The 16985-nt window shown below is 35.5% G+C and overlaps 3 protein-coding genes across 4 annotated transcripts in view; 2 read left to right on the top strand and 1 right to left on the bottom strand.

The window, feature by feature from the left end:
- Positions 1–537: 537 nt before the first annotated feature.
- On the bottom strand, positions 538–6562 carry LOC113492548 (death domain-associated protein 6). Of its 2 annotated transcripts, XM_026870041.1 has the most exons (7): positions 6270–6562; positions 4819–6124; positions 4114–4285; positions 3702–3964; positions 3437–3620; positions 3058–3277; positions 2823–2933 (listed from the first exon to the last, which is right to left on the bottom strand). In XM_026870041.1, the coding sequence occupies exons 1-7, from the start codon at positions 6333–6335 to the stop codon at positions 2919–2921; spliced, it is 2226 nt and encodes a 741-aa protein (XP_026725842.1). In that variant the 5' UTR covers positions 6336–6562; the 3' UTR covers positions 2823–2918. The 2 variants fall into 2 exon arrangements, with proteins under 2 accessions (XP_026725841.1, XP_026725842.1); XM_026870040.1 differs by having other exon boundaries at positions 538–3277.
- Positions 6563–7229: 667 nt separating this feature from the next.
- Positions 7230–11435, top strand: LOC113492542 (NEDD8-conjugating enzyme Ubc12). The gene is made up of 4 exons (XM_026870035.1): positions 7230–7436; positions 7695–7828; positions 8696–8863; positions 11226–11435. Exons 1-4 carry the CDS (start codon positions 7328–7330, stop codon positions 11364–11366), a joined length of 552 nt encoding a protein of 183 aa, XP_026725836.1. The 5' UTR covers positions 7230–7327; the 3' UTR covers positions 11367–11435.
- A 568-nt stretch (positions 11436–12003) lies between these two features.
- The window catches only part of LOC113492540 (UPF0676 protein C1494.01-like), a 30801-nt gene continuing 25819 nt past the window's right edge, over positions 12004–16985 (top strand). The window contains exon 1 of the mRNA XM_026870032.1: positions 12004–12800. Within this exon, the coding sequence (XP_026725833.1) occupies positions 12731–12800 (70 nt within the window). The 5' untranslated portion in view covers positions 12004–12730. The remainder of the gene's footprint in view (positions 12801–16985) is intronic.

Raw genomic sequence — 16985 nt, 5'->3', positions numbered from 1 at the left:
TGCACTAACAAACGTTTCCTCCGTAGACTTGCAATAAGCGTATGCTTGCGCAACTTAAGCGATGCGTTCTCACAGCTTTTTGCCTGGTGTCAATCTGTCAATACACCGCTGCGCCAACGTCACGCAAATGTCACGTAATTCCGTCGTCTGCGCCGCACATACGCTTAATGAAAGCACACTATACTAGAGAAACGCTAGTAAGTAGAAATCGTAATGTCATTAACTACAAATCATCAGCAGTATTTAACCCCTATGCGTAATCGTTTAAATCCTTGCGTATTTTACGAAGAAGATAAAAAGGTTATATCCCTAGGGTCTCATCAGGCGTTTCCATGTTTTATTTATCCTTTAGAGACAACTTTGTTTAATATAAAAAGGTTTTAATTAAAATGGCAAAAGATTATAAAGGTTACACGCTGTAAATCAATCAAGGTCTAATTATCTTAATAAATGATCCTCCCAAATTCTATTAATATTTCCATAATATTAATGTAAGTAAGTACAAAGATGACATTAGATATAAATAAAAATACGTAGTATGCTTATACAAATTATAATTTTTATGAAATCATATCTATTCAGGATATACAACCACGCTAAAGGCGACAAATTATAACTTAAAAATACAATTATAAAACATATTATTATTACTTACAAAGGCCGGTATTTAATAACAACACATTATGGCGAAACGGAACAGCGGAAGCATAGTTTTAATATTACTCGACAACAAACTTTATGATTATTGCCAAAAGTTCACAATTGTTTGCGATAATTCTTCACTTGTAACTTAGATAAAAATGATTCTTAATAGGTTCTTTTAAAGTATATTTTCGAGTGCCATGAAAACATCCACCGCGTTACGCTTGTCATATAATGTATGCTCGACCAAAATTTATGTTTAAATTCACAGAAACATTGGACTGGCCCTTAAGGTTTTCATTCGTTTTACCTGACCAATTTAATGCCTACTCATTTTTAAAGTCGGTTTATCCAAGTAACACTTAAGCTCGGTGTGTCCCAGTAAAATGATTAACTGTCTTGGAACCTACATCGAAATTAAATAGGAAAAGTATAAAAAGTGATTTCTACTTCTCTCCACAGCAAGCGAAAGACAAAAAGAAGAGATATGATATAACTGAGAAAAAAACAACAGCAAGAGTTAGGCCCAGTTGCAAAGCACCACAGATAATACTTTAAAAATTAAATGGATCCTTGTATTACATTTTGGTGAGATGGAGAGTAAAGGTATACGATATTTTAAAAAAGTATGCAGTAAATTCTGAGATTACGAAGGATTAACATAGACGTTTCAGCCCATTGTAGTCCATTAAAGGATAATTCGAGACAAATAGTCAATGAAAATGATTCCTGTGAAGACCTACAAGATACAGTCTGGCTCTGCTACAACTTGTAGAGTAGTAGTAAGTAAGTAAGTAAGTAGAGCCTCAGAGTAACTTGTAGCCTACACAGTTACCCTGAGGCTTTACTTGTAGGAAAATAGCCTGGGGAAATAGACAGCCAAATGACAACTAACGAAACAATAACGTGACAATAAAATTACATGGTACGAGGTGAAGGGCATTGCGGACATCCGCAACCTGCAGACATTTCGCATCTTTCAAATGCTTTCTGTGAATTTCAGTTGAAGACTGAGACAAAACTGTGTTACTCACATACTTTGATGGCTGTCATAATTGCCAAATTGATAATGCCCATGATAATTCATTCGCCAAAAGCTTCGGATCACCATGGTCATTTCTTGTCAAACTTCGTATATTGTGTTAAAATAATTAGCTCAATTGAGGCTAAATAATCGGTTATAATTTATTGCTGTCGCAAAATAGTAAGTTTTATCTTGTTATTTACATATTATTGAGTTCGGTTACATTAGGCATTTATCTAAATGCAGATAACAGCATATAGCTCAATCAAAACATGTTATGAGTATAGATTTTATCTCAACCAACAATATTTTTTGACTTACAGAAATCTACTCAAAGAAATTAAATTTATTTAGTACTACGTCTCTACTGATAATGTGGATGGTGCATCTTTTTCACTTAATTTATCGTTTCCATTATCAGTCTCACTTAAAACCTTATTTGTATCTATTACGGATGTTTTAACATCAGATATAACACAAATCTTATTTCCCGCTGGTTCCATAGTTTTACATAATAAATTATCCTGTGATCTATCATTTTCTAATACATGGTCTTCATTTGCTTTTTCGGTATCTTTGTTGCCATCCTCCAAAACGGATTCGTCCTCTTTCTCAATAGACTCTTTAATTATTATTTCTTCAATTATATCAGAATCAGCTAGTTCATTCCCATTTCCAACAACTGTTTCATCTATGGAAATGAGATCGTCTCTTATATTAACGCACCCGCAAAGTGTTATGTTCTCTTCTTGGTGAGTGTTATTTTCCTCGTCTGATGACGCAAGCAGTATATTTTCATCGGGACCTTTATTTTCCTTATCATTTGTTTCTGTTTGCGTCTCTAAAATACCTGTATTTGAATTCTCTGTGCTCTTAGTGATGTTAGTTTGACTGCTTTCTCCCTCAAATGTGGAGCACACAAACTCTATAACTTCATTAGACTGCTCCGCTTCGATCGTATCATTCTTTTCCATTTCTTTGTCACCTTGTTTAGAAACTACTTCTTGTGTAGAAACCGCATTATTGACGTCAAGTTCACTCTCAGAGAAACTCGAATTCTCTATACTGATGACGTCACTTTGTTGTTTTTTACCATCACTTTCGTTGTCTGATTCGTAAGAATCAGATATAGCAATAGGACTTTCCGAATCTGAAGACTCGTGGGACGAAGTACCAGCTTCATTTTCAGAGTGTAATTTCTGCAATAGATGCAGTTCGTCTATGTCAGATTCCAAGTCTTTACTGTTATCACTCAAGGATAGTGTTTCTGTAACATTGCAAGAAATGGGTGTATTAGGGTCGTGCTTTTCTGCTTTACCATCTGCCTCTGGTTCCTTGGGTGAAATATCATTTTCATTTTTCTCAGGGCTTTTGTCACCAGCTATGCTTACCTCAGATTCTCTTGTTGGCTGGTTCTCTTTTTCATCACTAATCCGCTTAGATCTTTCTTGTAGCAATCTCTTAAGTCGATCTTTTCTATTGTCTTTGTTCTCTAACAATACTCCGTCATCGGCAGCATCATCATCTTCACTTTCAACTGGAGATTCTTCTGCTTCCTTGTCGCCAATTTCTACTGCCTCCAACTTTAATTGATTTTGTCTATCTGCAAACCTAAAATTTATTTCACAAACATTAGTTTACTTCTTGTGTCAAGGCCATAATGAAATTTTATGTAACAGTATCTACATATTTCACATTTAAACACATTATTATCAGATGCATGTAATATACAGAATCCTTAGAACACGAAAAATATGTTTTTAAACTCACTTGTTAAATATTTCAGTCTCCTTCTTTTCAGCTAGTTTTCTATTTTCAGAGAGTTTAGTTTTGAGATGCTCGTCATTTTCAGCAGGATCAACCTCTGTGGATATTCTTGAGGCAGCTAATCTCCATTCATTTTCTTGTCTACGCCTTTGTAGCTTCTTACCACAACGGGTAAATAAATCACGAGCTGGTAACAAATAGGTGAAAATTACAGATGTTGAATGCTGTTTAATGTTTTAAGAGCCAAACATATTTTCCTATTCCTTACCTTCTTCCATAATATCCGCCTCATTCCAGCACAGTTTATCTTCTTCATTGGCTTCTCGAACACAGCGGATAACATCATGGAAGTCCGGGAATGGCAGTGGTGTTCCAATGGGAACTCTCTTATTGATCCATTTCTCCAGGCGCTTTGCTGGCCCGCTAGGCCGGCCAGGTCGAGCGTCTATTTGAATGCGAGGCTCCGAAGGCATCTTTGTATTTGTCAGCTGACAAAACTTAGCGTAAACTCGCACCATGCGTTCTTTGTACCTAGAATATGTTTGCTTGTAATTATTTAAAGAAATAGTATTTAAAGTATTTCAGTTCATAAAGCTAATAAAAAAAAAATATTATTAGATGCATTTCATAAAAAACAAGTCAGAATTTTGAACATATAATTACTTTTCATTACGCATTACCTTTCAGTCAATAAATAAACTGAGTCATCGTCATCATCAAAGTCCACCTCCTGTGATTCCAACTTCTGTATGGCCCGATGCAGTTTCTTTATTGTCTTCTCTAACTTACGGATCTGTCTTTGGCGTTTCATATCATACTCGCAATCCTCTGCAAATGATATCTGCTCAGGTTCTGTAAACAATTTGTGAAAAAAAATTGGAAGGACTTATTTGAATTACGGATCACCCATTCTACATGCTTTGCATGTTTCGGAAGGCACTTTAACAGATCATTTAATTTTGTAACACATCTTAGACAGTTGTTATATCGGGTAGTCAGAAGGTCTGACAACCAGTCAACTAAGGGGTATCGTGTTGCCCAGGTAACTGGGTCGAAGTGGTCAGATAGGCAGTTGCTCTTTTCAAAACACTCGATACTTAGCTGCATCATGTTAGACTGGATGCCAACATCAACATAGTTGAGAAAAAGCTAGGATGATGACCTGCATTCTACGAGTTAGTTATGACATTCAGGATTTTGTGTACCACATCTCAAATATTTCTTAACTACACTGCAGTGATACTGCTTCAAGTTTTCAGATTTATCAAACATTTACTTACCTATGTGGGCTTGAAACTAGAGGCAGAATATAGATTAAAAATGAAAATATCCTTATTTACATACTGTATTTGATTTGATAAGGGTTATCATGTGAAATATCTTACCTTCGCTTTTAACTTCTGTACTTATGGCATTAACATGTGATTTAGCTAATTTACGTTGCATATTCAATTCATCTACAACATCCTTTATATACAGATACATTTTATCGGGGCAAGCCTTCATTGCCATTATCTTACCGGAAACCATATCAATAAACTCTTCTGATTCCGTAAACTCCTTTGGAACCTGTCTGTAATATCCTTTGATTTTTTTCTCTACTATTTTTCTCATATCTTCAGAATTTTCTAATTGGAAACATAAGTCTATAAAGCTTTGGTATATAGTATGAAATTCATTTTCACCTTCATTGTTGGTGTTGGCTATTGGATTTTGCTTATCTTCTTCTAAATTTTCAACTTTTTGTGATGTTTCTTCTGTTTTCTTATCACTAACATTGCTTATTTTTGATTCCATATTTTCGCTGTTCTTATTTACTATATTCAAGGTTTCTTCAAGTGGGATGTCAATTTCAATAACCATAGTTTTCTTATCATCATCCCCGGCTGCTGGATACTCAAGTTTCTTTTTTCTTGGAGTCTCCTTTTTACTGACTTGTTTTTCATCATCACTTCCACTGGGAGAATCTTTCTTATCAACTGGTTTATTAGGACTATCTTCTATTGTGATGGCTAATTCCTCCCCAATTTCACAAGTTCTCTTGTTTTGCACAACTTTAATTGGACTGTCTTCAATAGTTATTTCTATCATTTTAGATGTTGTTGGTTCATTGTTATTCTGTTGTTCAAGTGAACAGGACTTTTTTTCCTCTTTTTCATCTTCAGGCCTGATGTACCACACAGGACTTGGGTTAGCAGGACCTGGATTAACAGGACTTTCATCATCATCTAAATCAACAGTCGCCACAGTCCGCATTCTATTAATTGTTTTTTTTTTCACTTCATTGATTTTTTGTCCTCGTGGTGGATTCAGAATAACAATGGGCCTTTTAGTCAACTGAGATGTTTTTTTAACAGTGATACTAGGAGGCAATTTTGTTAATGTAGTATATGAATTCAATATTTTAATAGGTTCTTTGAGAACTTTTGAGGGACCAGGATTCTTTGCAGTGGGTTTATAACTGACTTTTGGCATTGCACTTCTAATAGACCTCTGAATGGATAAAGGGTTAAGGAGTTGGGGTTTCACTATATTCGGCTTAGGAAGTTTTTTAATAGATACTGTTGTATGTATTGATACTCCCCTGACTATTCCTTTAGGTGGAATATTTTTATTTATTCTAGCAGGTTGTATTGTAACTTCATGTAATTTCTTCGGTATGCAGACCATCGCATTAGGCAACGGTTTACACTGAAAAAATAAGAATTAGAAAATATATCATCAATCTCTGTAGGTTCTGTAAATTCAAGTTTATCAACTTGTCTATTAGTCATATTTGCCAGACTGCCATACACCTAAGTACGTTGATTTTGTTTTAATTCTGCTTATTACAAACCTTCTTGGGTGCCGGCTCCGAGTCTTCGTCCGAAGACCCCAATTCTATCACGTCTTCACTTGCCATCTTGTACTAATATTTAAGTACTATATGCGATTTTCAGAATCAAAAAATTACACTAAATTCGAACAGCTACTACACCATTCATTGTGATACTTTTTGTTACTAACAGCATTCTGTTTATTCGTTGTTACATGTAAAACAATAACAGTGGAAACTTGGAATAAAAATATTGCAGACGAAAATGCTCCTGTTGTTCAGGTGACATTTGATTTACACAGTGTTTCCAGTTAATATATTTATACTTTTTCATTTATTACCTGTGGTAGCATGTGTTACCAAGTTTAATTCACGCTAAACCTAAACCACGCGGAGTTTTTTTTTAGTAATTTATGTTATCAAAATGAGATTTTTTTCTCTTAGATATTGTGTCGTTTTGCAGAGAAAAAGAAACAAATGATATCCACATTACTTGTACATTTTTACTTCACTGTATCTATATTTTTCCAAATAAAATTAAATAAACATTTGATCATAATAATCCAAATAAATGAGAAACATAGTCATAACCGATTTTTATCATCGGGGCTAATGTTTGCTGTATGTGTTAAAAAACTGGACTGTACATTTACCAGAATTTTGAATCAAAATATCAATGATTTTTTTCTATGAAAGTATTTTCATTTGTACCATATTAAAAAAATAAGTAGAATATTTCTCTTTTGAAACCGTTAGTAATGTTTTTCGTTTTTCAATTCGGAGAAATAATTTACTGAACCACGCACAGATGCAACTTATTCTATCAATCAATTATTTCTTCAAGTATCTACCCGAAAACAAGGTTTGTTGTCTACGCGTGAAATGTCACTGATGTTTGGTGATTGGATAGAAATCAGGCGATTTAATTCTTTTTGTTAGGTTTGCCAATCAAATAATAGATTTTATTAGATTATTTACAAATTGCAATCTGTATTGAAGTTTCGTACAAAAATTTAAGCTGTCAAAATAGATCGTGGTTTTATTTCTAATAATTTCTATTTTATCGATTAGTTAGGACAATGATTAAACTTTTTTCATTAAAACAACAAAAGAAAGATGAGGAAGGCTCCGCAAGAGCAGGAGGTTCACAGAAAAAAGCATCAGCCGCTCAATTGCGGATCACAAAAGGTAAAGTTCATAAAATAGAGCGTTGTGTATTCATTGTTATTTTTATTTAACTCGGTAGAATTCATTTACATTCGCTCTCTATGAATTGACTCTATATAAACACATATTTAACGAAGTTGAAGGTTCCAGTGTACGGTTAAATAAAAAATTAATACATTTTCATATTTTGGCTTATTACAAAATTCTTTGGCTTCACTTACTTATAGCTCAGTATAATGAAAAATGGTGTTTAATTAGGACATGTGACGTTACTTTCAGATTTAAATGAATTGAATTTGCCCAAGACATGTAACACAGAGTTTCCAGACCCAGATGATCTACTCAACTTTAAATTAATCATATGCCCTGATGAAGGATTCTATAGAGGAGGAAGATTTGTATTTAGTTTTAAGGTATATTGTTAAAGATATTTACAGTTGAAAACAGTACTTTTTTATACGGGTAAACAGATAAAGCTTTAATATGCTTTCTATCATCTTACATCAACATCTTGGTCCGAGTATTGGATAGTTTATATATCCATTCTGCACTTAAACATACTGAAATTTTCTAATAGGAAGAAATATAATGAATATGGAAGTTACCATTCAGATGATTCAGAGTTAATGCAGGCTATTGAGGTCATTATTGTTAATTATAATGTTTTATTTCTCAATATTAAAGCTTCAGATTAAAAACTGAAATAAAAAAGCATGGACAATGGTTTCAATCCAAGGTTCAAAATAAAACAATGATTTTTATAATCCACAAATACATTTTCTAATTGTGCCTTGTATATTTGTGGAATCCCTGGTGATACCAAGATTAAATTTCTTTTAGAAATAGGAATGGCCTAAAAAAAAGGTTGTTACATAAATGATCAACTTGTGCCTGTATGCGTGGGTAGACCAACCTTTCATTCGAATGTTGTCTGTAAATAAAATGTTAATAGGTGAATCTCTATTACATAAGTTAACTTAACTCTGAATATATTTAAAAAAACTTAAAAAGTAGAGGAATCAAAGCATTATTTGATGAAACATCAAATCATTTATAACCTGAAGAGTTATTAGGTTCTATTACGCCTTTGAATGTTTCATTTATCACCTGTTTGCCCCTAGAGTTGATATTCTGTCATATCTATTAATAATATATTAAAGTTTGAAAATAATTTATTATCATGAATCAATGATGACAGTGCAAAAGCAGTCTTTATTATGAAACCATTTGCAGTTTTATTCCATAACACCTTATCTCAATTATTGTTGTTAATTTTATAGGTAGGACCAAACTATCCTCATGAGCCACCTAAGGTGAAGTGTGAGACAGCGGTATACCATCCCAATATAGACCTTGAAGGCAATGTGTGCCTCAACATCTTAAGGGAAGACTGGAAACCAGTGCTTACTGTCAACTCCATAGTATACGGACTACAGTATTTATTCCTGGTATGTATTTGCTTACAATATTATTTCTTCATATAATAAATTTAGTACACAATACTAATATTATAAATGTGAAAGTATGTATGGATGTTTGTTCCTCTTTCACGTAAATACCACTGGACATATTTGGACGAAACTTGGTACACAGATAGTTTATAAACAAGATTAGCACATAGGATAGTTTTTCTCCCAATTTATGTGCCCATGAGAATATTTTCGATTTGTAATCTGTGGGCCCTGTGGGCAACAGCTAGTACTCAGTATAACTTAATAAGAAGTACAAGAAATCTCTACCAGCACTCTCACCATAGATGTATATTGTTTCCACTCAAACTATTTTCACAAGTTAAAAGTATGTATTTCACATTTGTTTAAGTCACATTTGACATTTTCCTGCCTTTTCCTGAAGCCTGGTGACGGGCTCCCTTTTCCGCACATAGGCTCCAAGTGTGCCCATTGTGCGTTGGGCTCAACCCTAATCCTGAGTGGATTTATAGCCACAACCTATAAATCCATTCATTTAACAATGTTGTTGTGACCTTACGGTTCTATTAATGGTTCCCTATGTTTAAATCTAATTTGTTCATCCTGAGTAGAGCATAGAGTCGCCTCAACATCCCCAAAAAGGAAGGACTGGTTGTATTTCCTTTTGTCTCTCTCAGTCACCATCATGTAAATCTTTTTAGAGCGATACAGAATATAACGATTATTTTGATACAAAGAATTTAAAGAACTGTAAACCATTTAAATGGGACCAATGTATTTTTTATACTGCAGTGACATATTATTTTACACCATTGTGGCTTTTGAAGAGTTTCTACGGCGTCATATGAGATGCAGTTAAATATTGTTTTTGTGCCTTTAATACCCGACCAGCTCCAACTTACAAATATTGTAATTAGTATTACATTAAAGATATTATAAACGCAAAAGTCTGTAAGTATGGATGAATGTTTGTAACTCTTATACGGAAAACCCACTGAAAAGATTTGGACGAAATTGGCACACAGATAGAATATTTTTAACACTTTTATGTTCCCGTGGGATTATTTTCACTGGCATGAGCTAGTAATACACATTCTATCATATAGGATATTCTTACTTTTGTACGTTATGTACCGTTGATTTTTGAGGTGTCATATGGGTTTCGTTTGATAGGCTTCATTATTTCAATCATTAGACGCTGAATTATATTGGTACCTACTTTTAGATATAGTCATTTAGAAACCTCGTTAATTTCAACAATATTAGCCAAAGATTCTCGAGCGCCTTGTTTTTGGACACACCAAATAAAATTTGCCGTACTCTGTTATAACACAAAAAATCCGTGAAAAGCTCGTAGATATATAAGAAAAATATTCACTTAACCTGCTTTAAATAGAATTGAGGTGACTAACGACAAATGAAAAGGAACACTTCAAATATCCATTTATCTAAAAATGGTTGTCAAACGACATGAACTGATTTACAACAATAGACAATGACTAATCAATTCAAGTGAACCGATAATGTAAAACGCGGCCAATAATTACGGTGCTAATGACGTCACAAGTATCCTTGCATTGGTTTTCAATAAATGAGCACTCGTATTGTATGTATGAAGTGTTTCAACGAAAGGCTGAAACTGTGAAACCAAATGTGTAATAGTTGACTGGTGAAAGTTGTTCGAACACAACTTATTATATACTATCTATAGCTTATCGGAATTCAAAATACCTGTCTTTTCTTGTTTTGTGTATATTATAGGCCTATCGCAACTTCTTAAAATAGGCTCTTCTACTCTAAAATCTTCTTCTTCTTCTTGTCTTCTTCTTCTTATATATAAAAATGAATTGCTGTTCGTTAGTCTCGCTAAAACTCGAGAACGGCTGGACGGATCTGGTTCATTTTAGTTTTGAAATATTCGCAGCAGTCCAGGGAAGGCTTAAACGGAAACGCAAAAATTGCGGCAAAGAAAAAAAAGATACAAACTGTAAAATAACCACGAGGTCGGGTCCTACGCGGGTGAACCCGTGGGAAAGATCTAGTTACTAATAAATACAAATAATTAAAGGGTGTGGTAAACAGCCATGCAATGCGCTGTCGAGCTTCAACAACCATAATAATATAACTTTAAAACGTTGTCGTAGACCTTCTGTATATTCTTGATTCACAATTTTACGTATGTAAAGATAGACACTTCAATATGGAAAAGCAAAGCAAACACCTACTTACTTATTTACTTAATTGACCCTAGACCCAAATCTATTCGCTATTGAGGTTTCTTAAGGGGGGATAACTCAATTGCAAGTCTTGACTAAAGATGAGTGCAACCCAAATCCATTTAATGTTGTTGGATGCAATATTAATTAAAGATAATTTCCAGGAACCAAATCCCGAGGATCCTCTAAACAAAGAGGCTGCAGACGAGCTGCAAAGTAACAGGAGGTTGTTTGAACAACATGTGCAGAGAGCGATGCGAGGCGGATACGTCGGGTCGTCCTACTTCGAAAGATGCCTCAAATGAAACCGCAACACTCAACTGTAAATTAATGCTACCAACCCTATATAAATAAAACAATCTCACTTTAAAGCATTTGATTATTTATTCTACTAAAACAAAGTGTGGATTGACATATTTACAAGGTCAATGTCGTCGTATTGATAAGGCTTGCGTCCTATATTTTTGATACAATATTTAACGTTTTTTTTATTATATCGAAACTGAATTTCTATTTCAAGTGGCATAATAATTAGGAAATTATATGAAACGACGATTCATTAAATATTTATTTTTATTTTATCCCTTTTACACATTTTTAGTTGAGATGGCGCTGTAAACAGTGATATTATGTCCATGGTCCATAGATGGCGTTATTTTATTTCAGCAAATTTCCTTAAGTATTTTTTTTTAATCTCAGCACATTTTCCTTAACTTATAATCTTTTTATAGCAATAAGTAAGTAACGGTTTTACTGAAATAAAGTTTTATTTTAAATATTTGTGAACCTTATCTTGTAGAGCATATGGTTGATTGTAGTGTGCGTTAGCAGCGGTCGTCCCACGTTTACTACGAGACAACGAGTGAATGGCACATGAGACGAGGTTATAGTCGGTACAACGGCGCCAACACAGGGCAGCGCCGCCGGCGGCCGCCCCTCCGAGCCCGTGGAGAGCAGCAGCGCGAAGTGAGCCGCGAGCAGGGGCCAGCCGCGTGAGTCAGTCGAGTGAGCAGCGGCCGCCTCGCCAGTGTTAGTCTGCACGCCGAGCGAGTCGCGCACGCCCGTCACACAATACGCTTTCTCCACACGGCAGCGTGCTCAAGGCAGAGCTGTTTCGACACGCCACTCGGTTGCGAAAGTCTCGCGATGATATACAAGTGAGAGCCGACATCGGACGCCAGGGTAACGCTCATCGCACACGGTGAGCCAGTTTATTCGACGAGAGACATTCGAAACTCGCCAGCTGTGAGGGACGGGGGGCGCGCGACGCCGTCGGGTCGCACACGCGGGATCAACCTTACCACATAGTTACTTACTGTGAGAGAAGCAACGGAAACCAATTTTTAATGTGTCAAGTCAGTATAGCTCATTGCTGCTACGTCAGATCGCTGAACGCCTCGAGCAAGAACTACAAGGTTATGCAAATGAGTTCTGAACGCTTCTATACCAGGAATAATCAAAAGACCATTCATAACTTCAATAAACTTTAACGTTTACGTTCTATCCTTACGGTGTATTAAGTGCTTATCTGTCGTTTCTCTACCTTAAATTATCTTTCGGTGTCGCGTTCGCTAATTGCTAATTACTGTGAAGTCGAGTGATAAGGGAAGTGTTGACTAAACGAGCGATCGGCGAGTGGAAATCAGAGCGGCTGTATCAAGCAACGACAATGGCGGCCCAGCAGGAGGAGAGTCTGCTCGCGCGCTGCGAAATACCCATCATCGACCTTGCACATATAGGTGAGCTTCAACACAATACTTACCTAACGCGCTGCCTTAACATGACAGGAACCACCATTCGCAGCTTGGTCAGCGAAAGTCCTGTTTTGAAAGGTAGTCTGTACATTCACTTAGCTAAACTTTGTTTGATTATCGCCTATCTGCTCAATTAAAATAATCAGTTTCCGATAGGAAACATTAAAACTATATTGTATTGAGAGTTTATTTATATCAATTTATGATTTAATCATATCTATAACACGAGCTATCGCTACGAATCGCCAAAAAGTTCAGGTAAAATTTGAGTCTTATTCAATTCTTTTGAAGTATTCAATGTGAATACTTTAAAGCGAGAGCAAGTTACAAAAAAGAGAGAACTACCTGGCCCTTCGTTATAATCGGAGGGTCCCTCGATGTTGCGTGCAGCCGACATCCCGCCGACAGCTGTGCATAGTGCGCATCGATGAGTTATTTGTTGTCATTAAACAATCTCGGCATCCCGCTCTCGAGTTCAAAGACCGGACGTCCAGATCTGAACCGTTCATCACAGTTCATCCACCTAATTCTCTAGTAAATTAAAGCTTTCAACGTTCATTTATATCGTCCTAATGGAAACCATTAACTGTAGGGCTTTACGAGGATGCTTCCAACTGCGCGATTAACGTTGTGTATGTAAACAAAGATTCTTTGAAACGATGACTAAGAGGGATACGTGTCCTATATTCGTTTATATTAAGCGTTATAAATCATCGTACCAACCTTAGAAATCTGATCGCGAGGCTAGTTCCACAACCTGTCGCCAGTTAACATGAAATGTTAATTAAAAGCCTAGAACGATATAAAGTAAATTATGCACTCCCTTATACATATACCTGCTTCGCATTAATAACACGTTTTATTATTACGTATACATCATTAGTTCTCGCTAATTAGCTATTGAAACGAGTAGGTTATATCATGGGCTATATGCAATACAATACTTTCAGACGGCTTGATGCAAAGGTTTTATAAACATAATAAGCCTGCCTAGATTGTTTGAATAACAAAGGGAGAACATCCACAGATAGTCAAGTGAAGCGCCTAATATAAAAATATTGAATACACTGAGCGCTTGGTAAGTGAATTGTGCTGTCATATGAATACCCACGTCGGAAACTCTAACTCTAAAAGGGGCAGACATAAAAAAAGGAGCCTTCGCAATGTGGGGGCAACGGCCGATCGGCCCTTTGTAGCTCCACCGTAGTCCCGCCAGCTCACGCTATCAATACGTTCCCGGCTCACCACGCCTTGCACGCATCCTTAACTATATAGTCAGAACCAGTAGGCTAATACACAACATATCATTTTGTTCTTTTATACCGATTTATTCAACCTATAAGTACTACAACAAGAATAAAAGTGTTTCGTGTCTTGAACAAAGGTTCAAATCTGAATCATTCTTTAAGTTTTCCGTATTTCCAGCAATATAACTATTCGTAATTATCGCGCGTTTTTGTTGTTTTGTAATTAAGTATCGAATTAAATTCTACTAACTACTATTCTTGAATAAAACAGATAAACATGGACGATTAAGAAAAACAAAACTTGATTAGCCTACAACTTAAATATTTTAAGATGCGTAGGTAAGATAATGAATATTTGTTTTTCTATTAATATCTTTGCAGACTAAAATAAAAGTTTTATTATGGTTTGGTCATGTGATCACCTTATTAAACAAAGGGAATAATAAATTAGGATTAAAAGATAATGATTGACAGCGTTATTTAATTTTGAGAGGTTTTAATGACGTATGTTGTTTTGTAATTTTGAAAGAGATTAGATAAATAAAGCAAAGTCAAATTGCGAAATCATCAACTGTAGATAGGAGGTGGCCATTGATAACTTAAACTTGTGACAAGGAGATTGATCGGATTCGTAGTGTCCATCATTGGCGCAATTCGTTTTTAAATAAACTATGCTTAATCTAAAAGGTCCTCTCCGCAGTTTTTTAGTAAAGGAAGTGGTTGATGGCACCACGTTAAACCCTCTGCGCACATCGTGTCACGGGTTCGATCCCCGCTTATTACAACCGTCTGTTAGATCTACAAACGCTTGTCCAGAGCCTTGGTGTCTTTGTAAATGTGATTTCAATGTTTGTGAAACCTCCACCCCCCTTAAAACGAAAGAAAATAATTTTTATTTTATTTTATTTCTTTCGATGTCATAAAATCAGTTTTGACCATTTCAAAACCTGGCTAGCCTAGTTAGTAGTGACGCATTCATACGAATTTTTCTTCCTTTTTGCTAAAATTTCCGTAACCTTTATTCCATATTTTATCAGATAACTGTATTAGTTAGTGATTAGATTCAAAGTTACCATCCTAACCATGTGTCACCCGAAAAGTTCCAAAGTTAGGTTATGTAGACACGAAAGATGCCAATGAAAACACATCGTGTCGGTCTGTCACATTTGATCCTACCACTGACCCACATAGCTGTTCATTCATCATTGTTTTGTGTGACAGGTCTCTACACAAAAAGCGAGAATATCTCGCTTGCACCACTCTTCACAACGAGAATAACTTGACTAATCGATGTGTCATAGACGGACATTAGTCAAAAGTCTGAAATCAGTGTTCTTTCAGTGTAGACTGATTACGAGTCCTACCGATGACGTATGTGTCTATCGTTATGTTTTCGACTTGCTTCCCGCCACGTGCCGTCAAGACATGCTTTTGCAACAGTTGCTCCTATTTAAACGTTCGCATACTCCGTAATCCTTTAAAAGGCCACTTAGAATCAGACCACTTTCCGCCACGCATGTTTTTACCACAAAAACTTAGGTCGCTTAGATACTTGATGTTAGGTACATTATTTTGTTCGAAAACACAGTAAACCATTCACGTATGTTATAATTATCATGCGTTACACATAAACAACTCACAAACCCGTTCACTTAATCATGAATTAAAGATCATGTAGGTACCTATCCATCGTTTAATTGTTTATATTGCAGGAAAATTACATCTCAGGTGCTTAGAACATGTGAGGACTGAACGGAGAAACCTGCCAGCCTCGAGCTCAAAGTCCAATAAGTTAACTTAACATAATATTTACATTATAAAGAAGAAAAATATCGTAGCTTACTTTGATTTAAACAATGAAAAAAAATAAACATGAAAAGTCTATGACACCAGACACTGACACGACAATCCCTAAGACTTAAGACTTATTTTTGTAGTCTTTACTTTACTTTTTGTACGTTTTCTATTGTAAGAATAATTTATAAGTTAGTTTACAAATAGATGACATTGAATCTGATTGAGAATTTCTCTGATTGTGTGAAACGTCGATGTCTCATACTGTTTCCTAGATACTTCTTTACGCCTATTACGTCACGCTTACTAGTCGAGTATTTTTACATCACGACCACTATTCAACTATTTTTACAAGTATTACATAAAAATAGTAAGGAAATATGCGTCATTGGAAACCGAACTAACATTTTTAATTGAAAAATAACCGCCAACGTGGTTTTCTCTAAATAATCACAATTGGGTATTTGACTTAAGAAATCTCGTAAGCAACATTTCCAAGGAAAATCGGAAGCGTATTTTATCTTGTATAGCGTTTACAAAAAATGAAGATGAAAAAGTAAGTTAAAATCTCTTGTGACGTCACTTATCAGTAGACTTCTTAAGGACAAATGGCGTTATACTTTACACCATCTTTTCGATATAGGTAACAAAACAAAAACGACGTACCTATACAATTTTTTTTTAAAACTATCTGACAGACTAATCATTTTATTTGAAAATTTTATCTGCCGCAATAAAGGCATGGATAGGTTGGTTATTTCGGCCATAAATGTATAACGATAAAGGCCAATTAATATGACAATGTGTATACAGTGTCACATAGTGTGAATAAAAGATAACAGGGAAGTGACAGCGAGATAAAGTGTATCAGTCTGTTTGACAGCTGTGCGCGACATACAGCAGCTGTGATGTACAAAGACATGTCGTGACGTAGGACCTCGGCATCCTGCAGGCGCCGCCGAGCTATCGTCACACAAAAACCGTAATAATGTTCCGCTACTTCCCCGAATTTGTTGAACTCGTTTATGTATATTTCTTTTTATCTTTTAACATGTTGCAAAATGTCGAACTCTGTAAACTCGGTTACTCGGCCACTCGGTTCGCTTCGTGTTGTCGTGCCGTTGAACCA

Source organism: Trichoplusia ni, chromosome 4 (assembly GCF_003590095.1).
Source record: "Trichoplusia ni isolate ovarian cell line Hi5 chromosome 4, tn1, whole genome shotgun sequence".
NCBI classification, from domain to species: Eukaryota; Metazoa; Arthropoda; class Insecta; order Lepidoptera; family Noctuidae; genus Trichoplusia; species Trichoplusia ni.
This window is presented reverse-complemented; position numbering and strand designations above follow the sequence as displayed.

Bases quoted from the DNA above. Each gene is read 5' to 3' on its own strand.
- LOC113492548 (XM_026870040.1), bottom strand. From the start codon at position 6,335: ATGGCAAGTGAAGACGTGATAGAATTGGGGTCTTCGGACGAAGACTCG. The intron at 3,621-3,701 runs GTAAGGAATAGG...ATTTGTTACCAG, and splicing joins GGCGGATATTATGGAAGAAG to CTCGTGATTTATTTACCCGT. The intron at 3,278-3,436 runs GTGAGTTTAAAA...AATAAATTTTAG, and splicing joins GAGACTGAAATATTTAACAA to GTTTGCAGATAGACAAAATC.
- LOC113492542 (XM_026870035.1), top strand. From the start codon at position 7,328: ATGATTAAACTTTTTTCATTAAAACAACAAAAGAAAGATGAGGAAGGC. The intron at 7,437-7,694 runs GTAAAGTTCATA...CGTTACTTTCAG, and splicing joins TCAATTGCGGATCACAAAAG to ATTTAAATGAATTGAATTTG. The intron at 7,829-8,695 runs GTATATTGTTAA...TTAATTTTATAG, and splicing joins GATTTGTATTTAGTTTTAAG to GTAGGACCAAACTATCCTCA.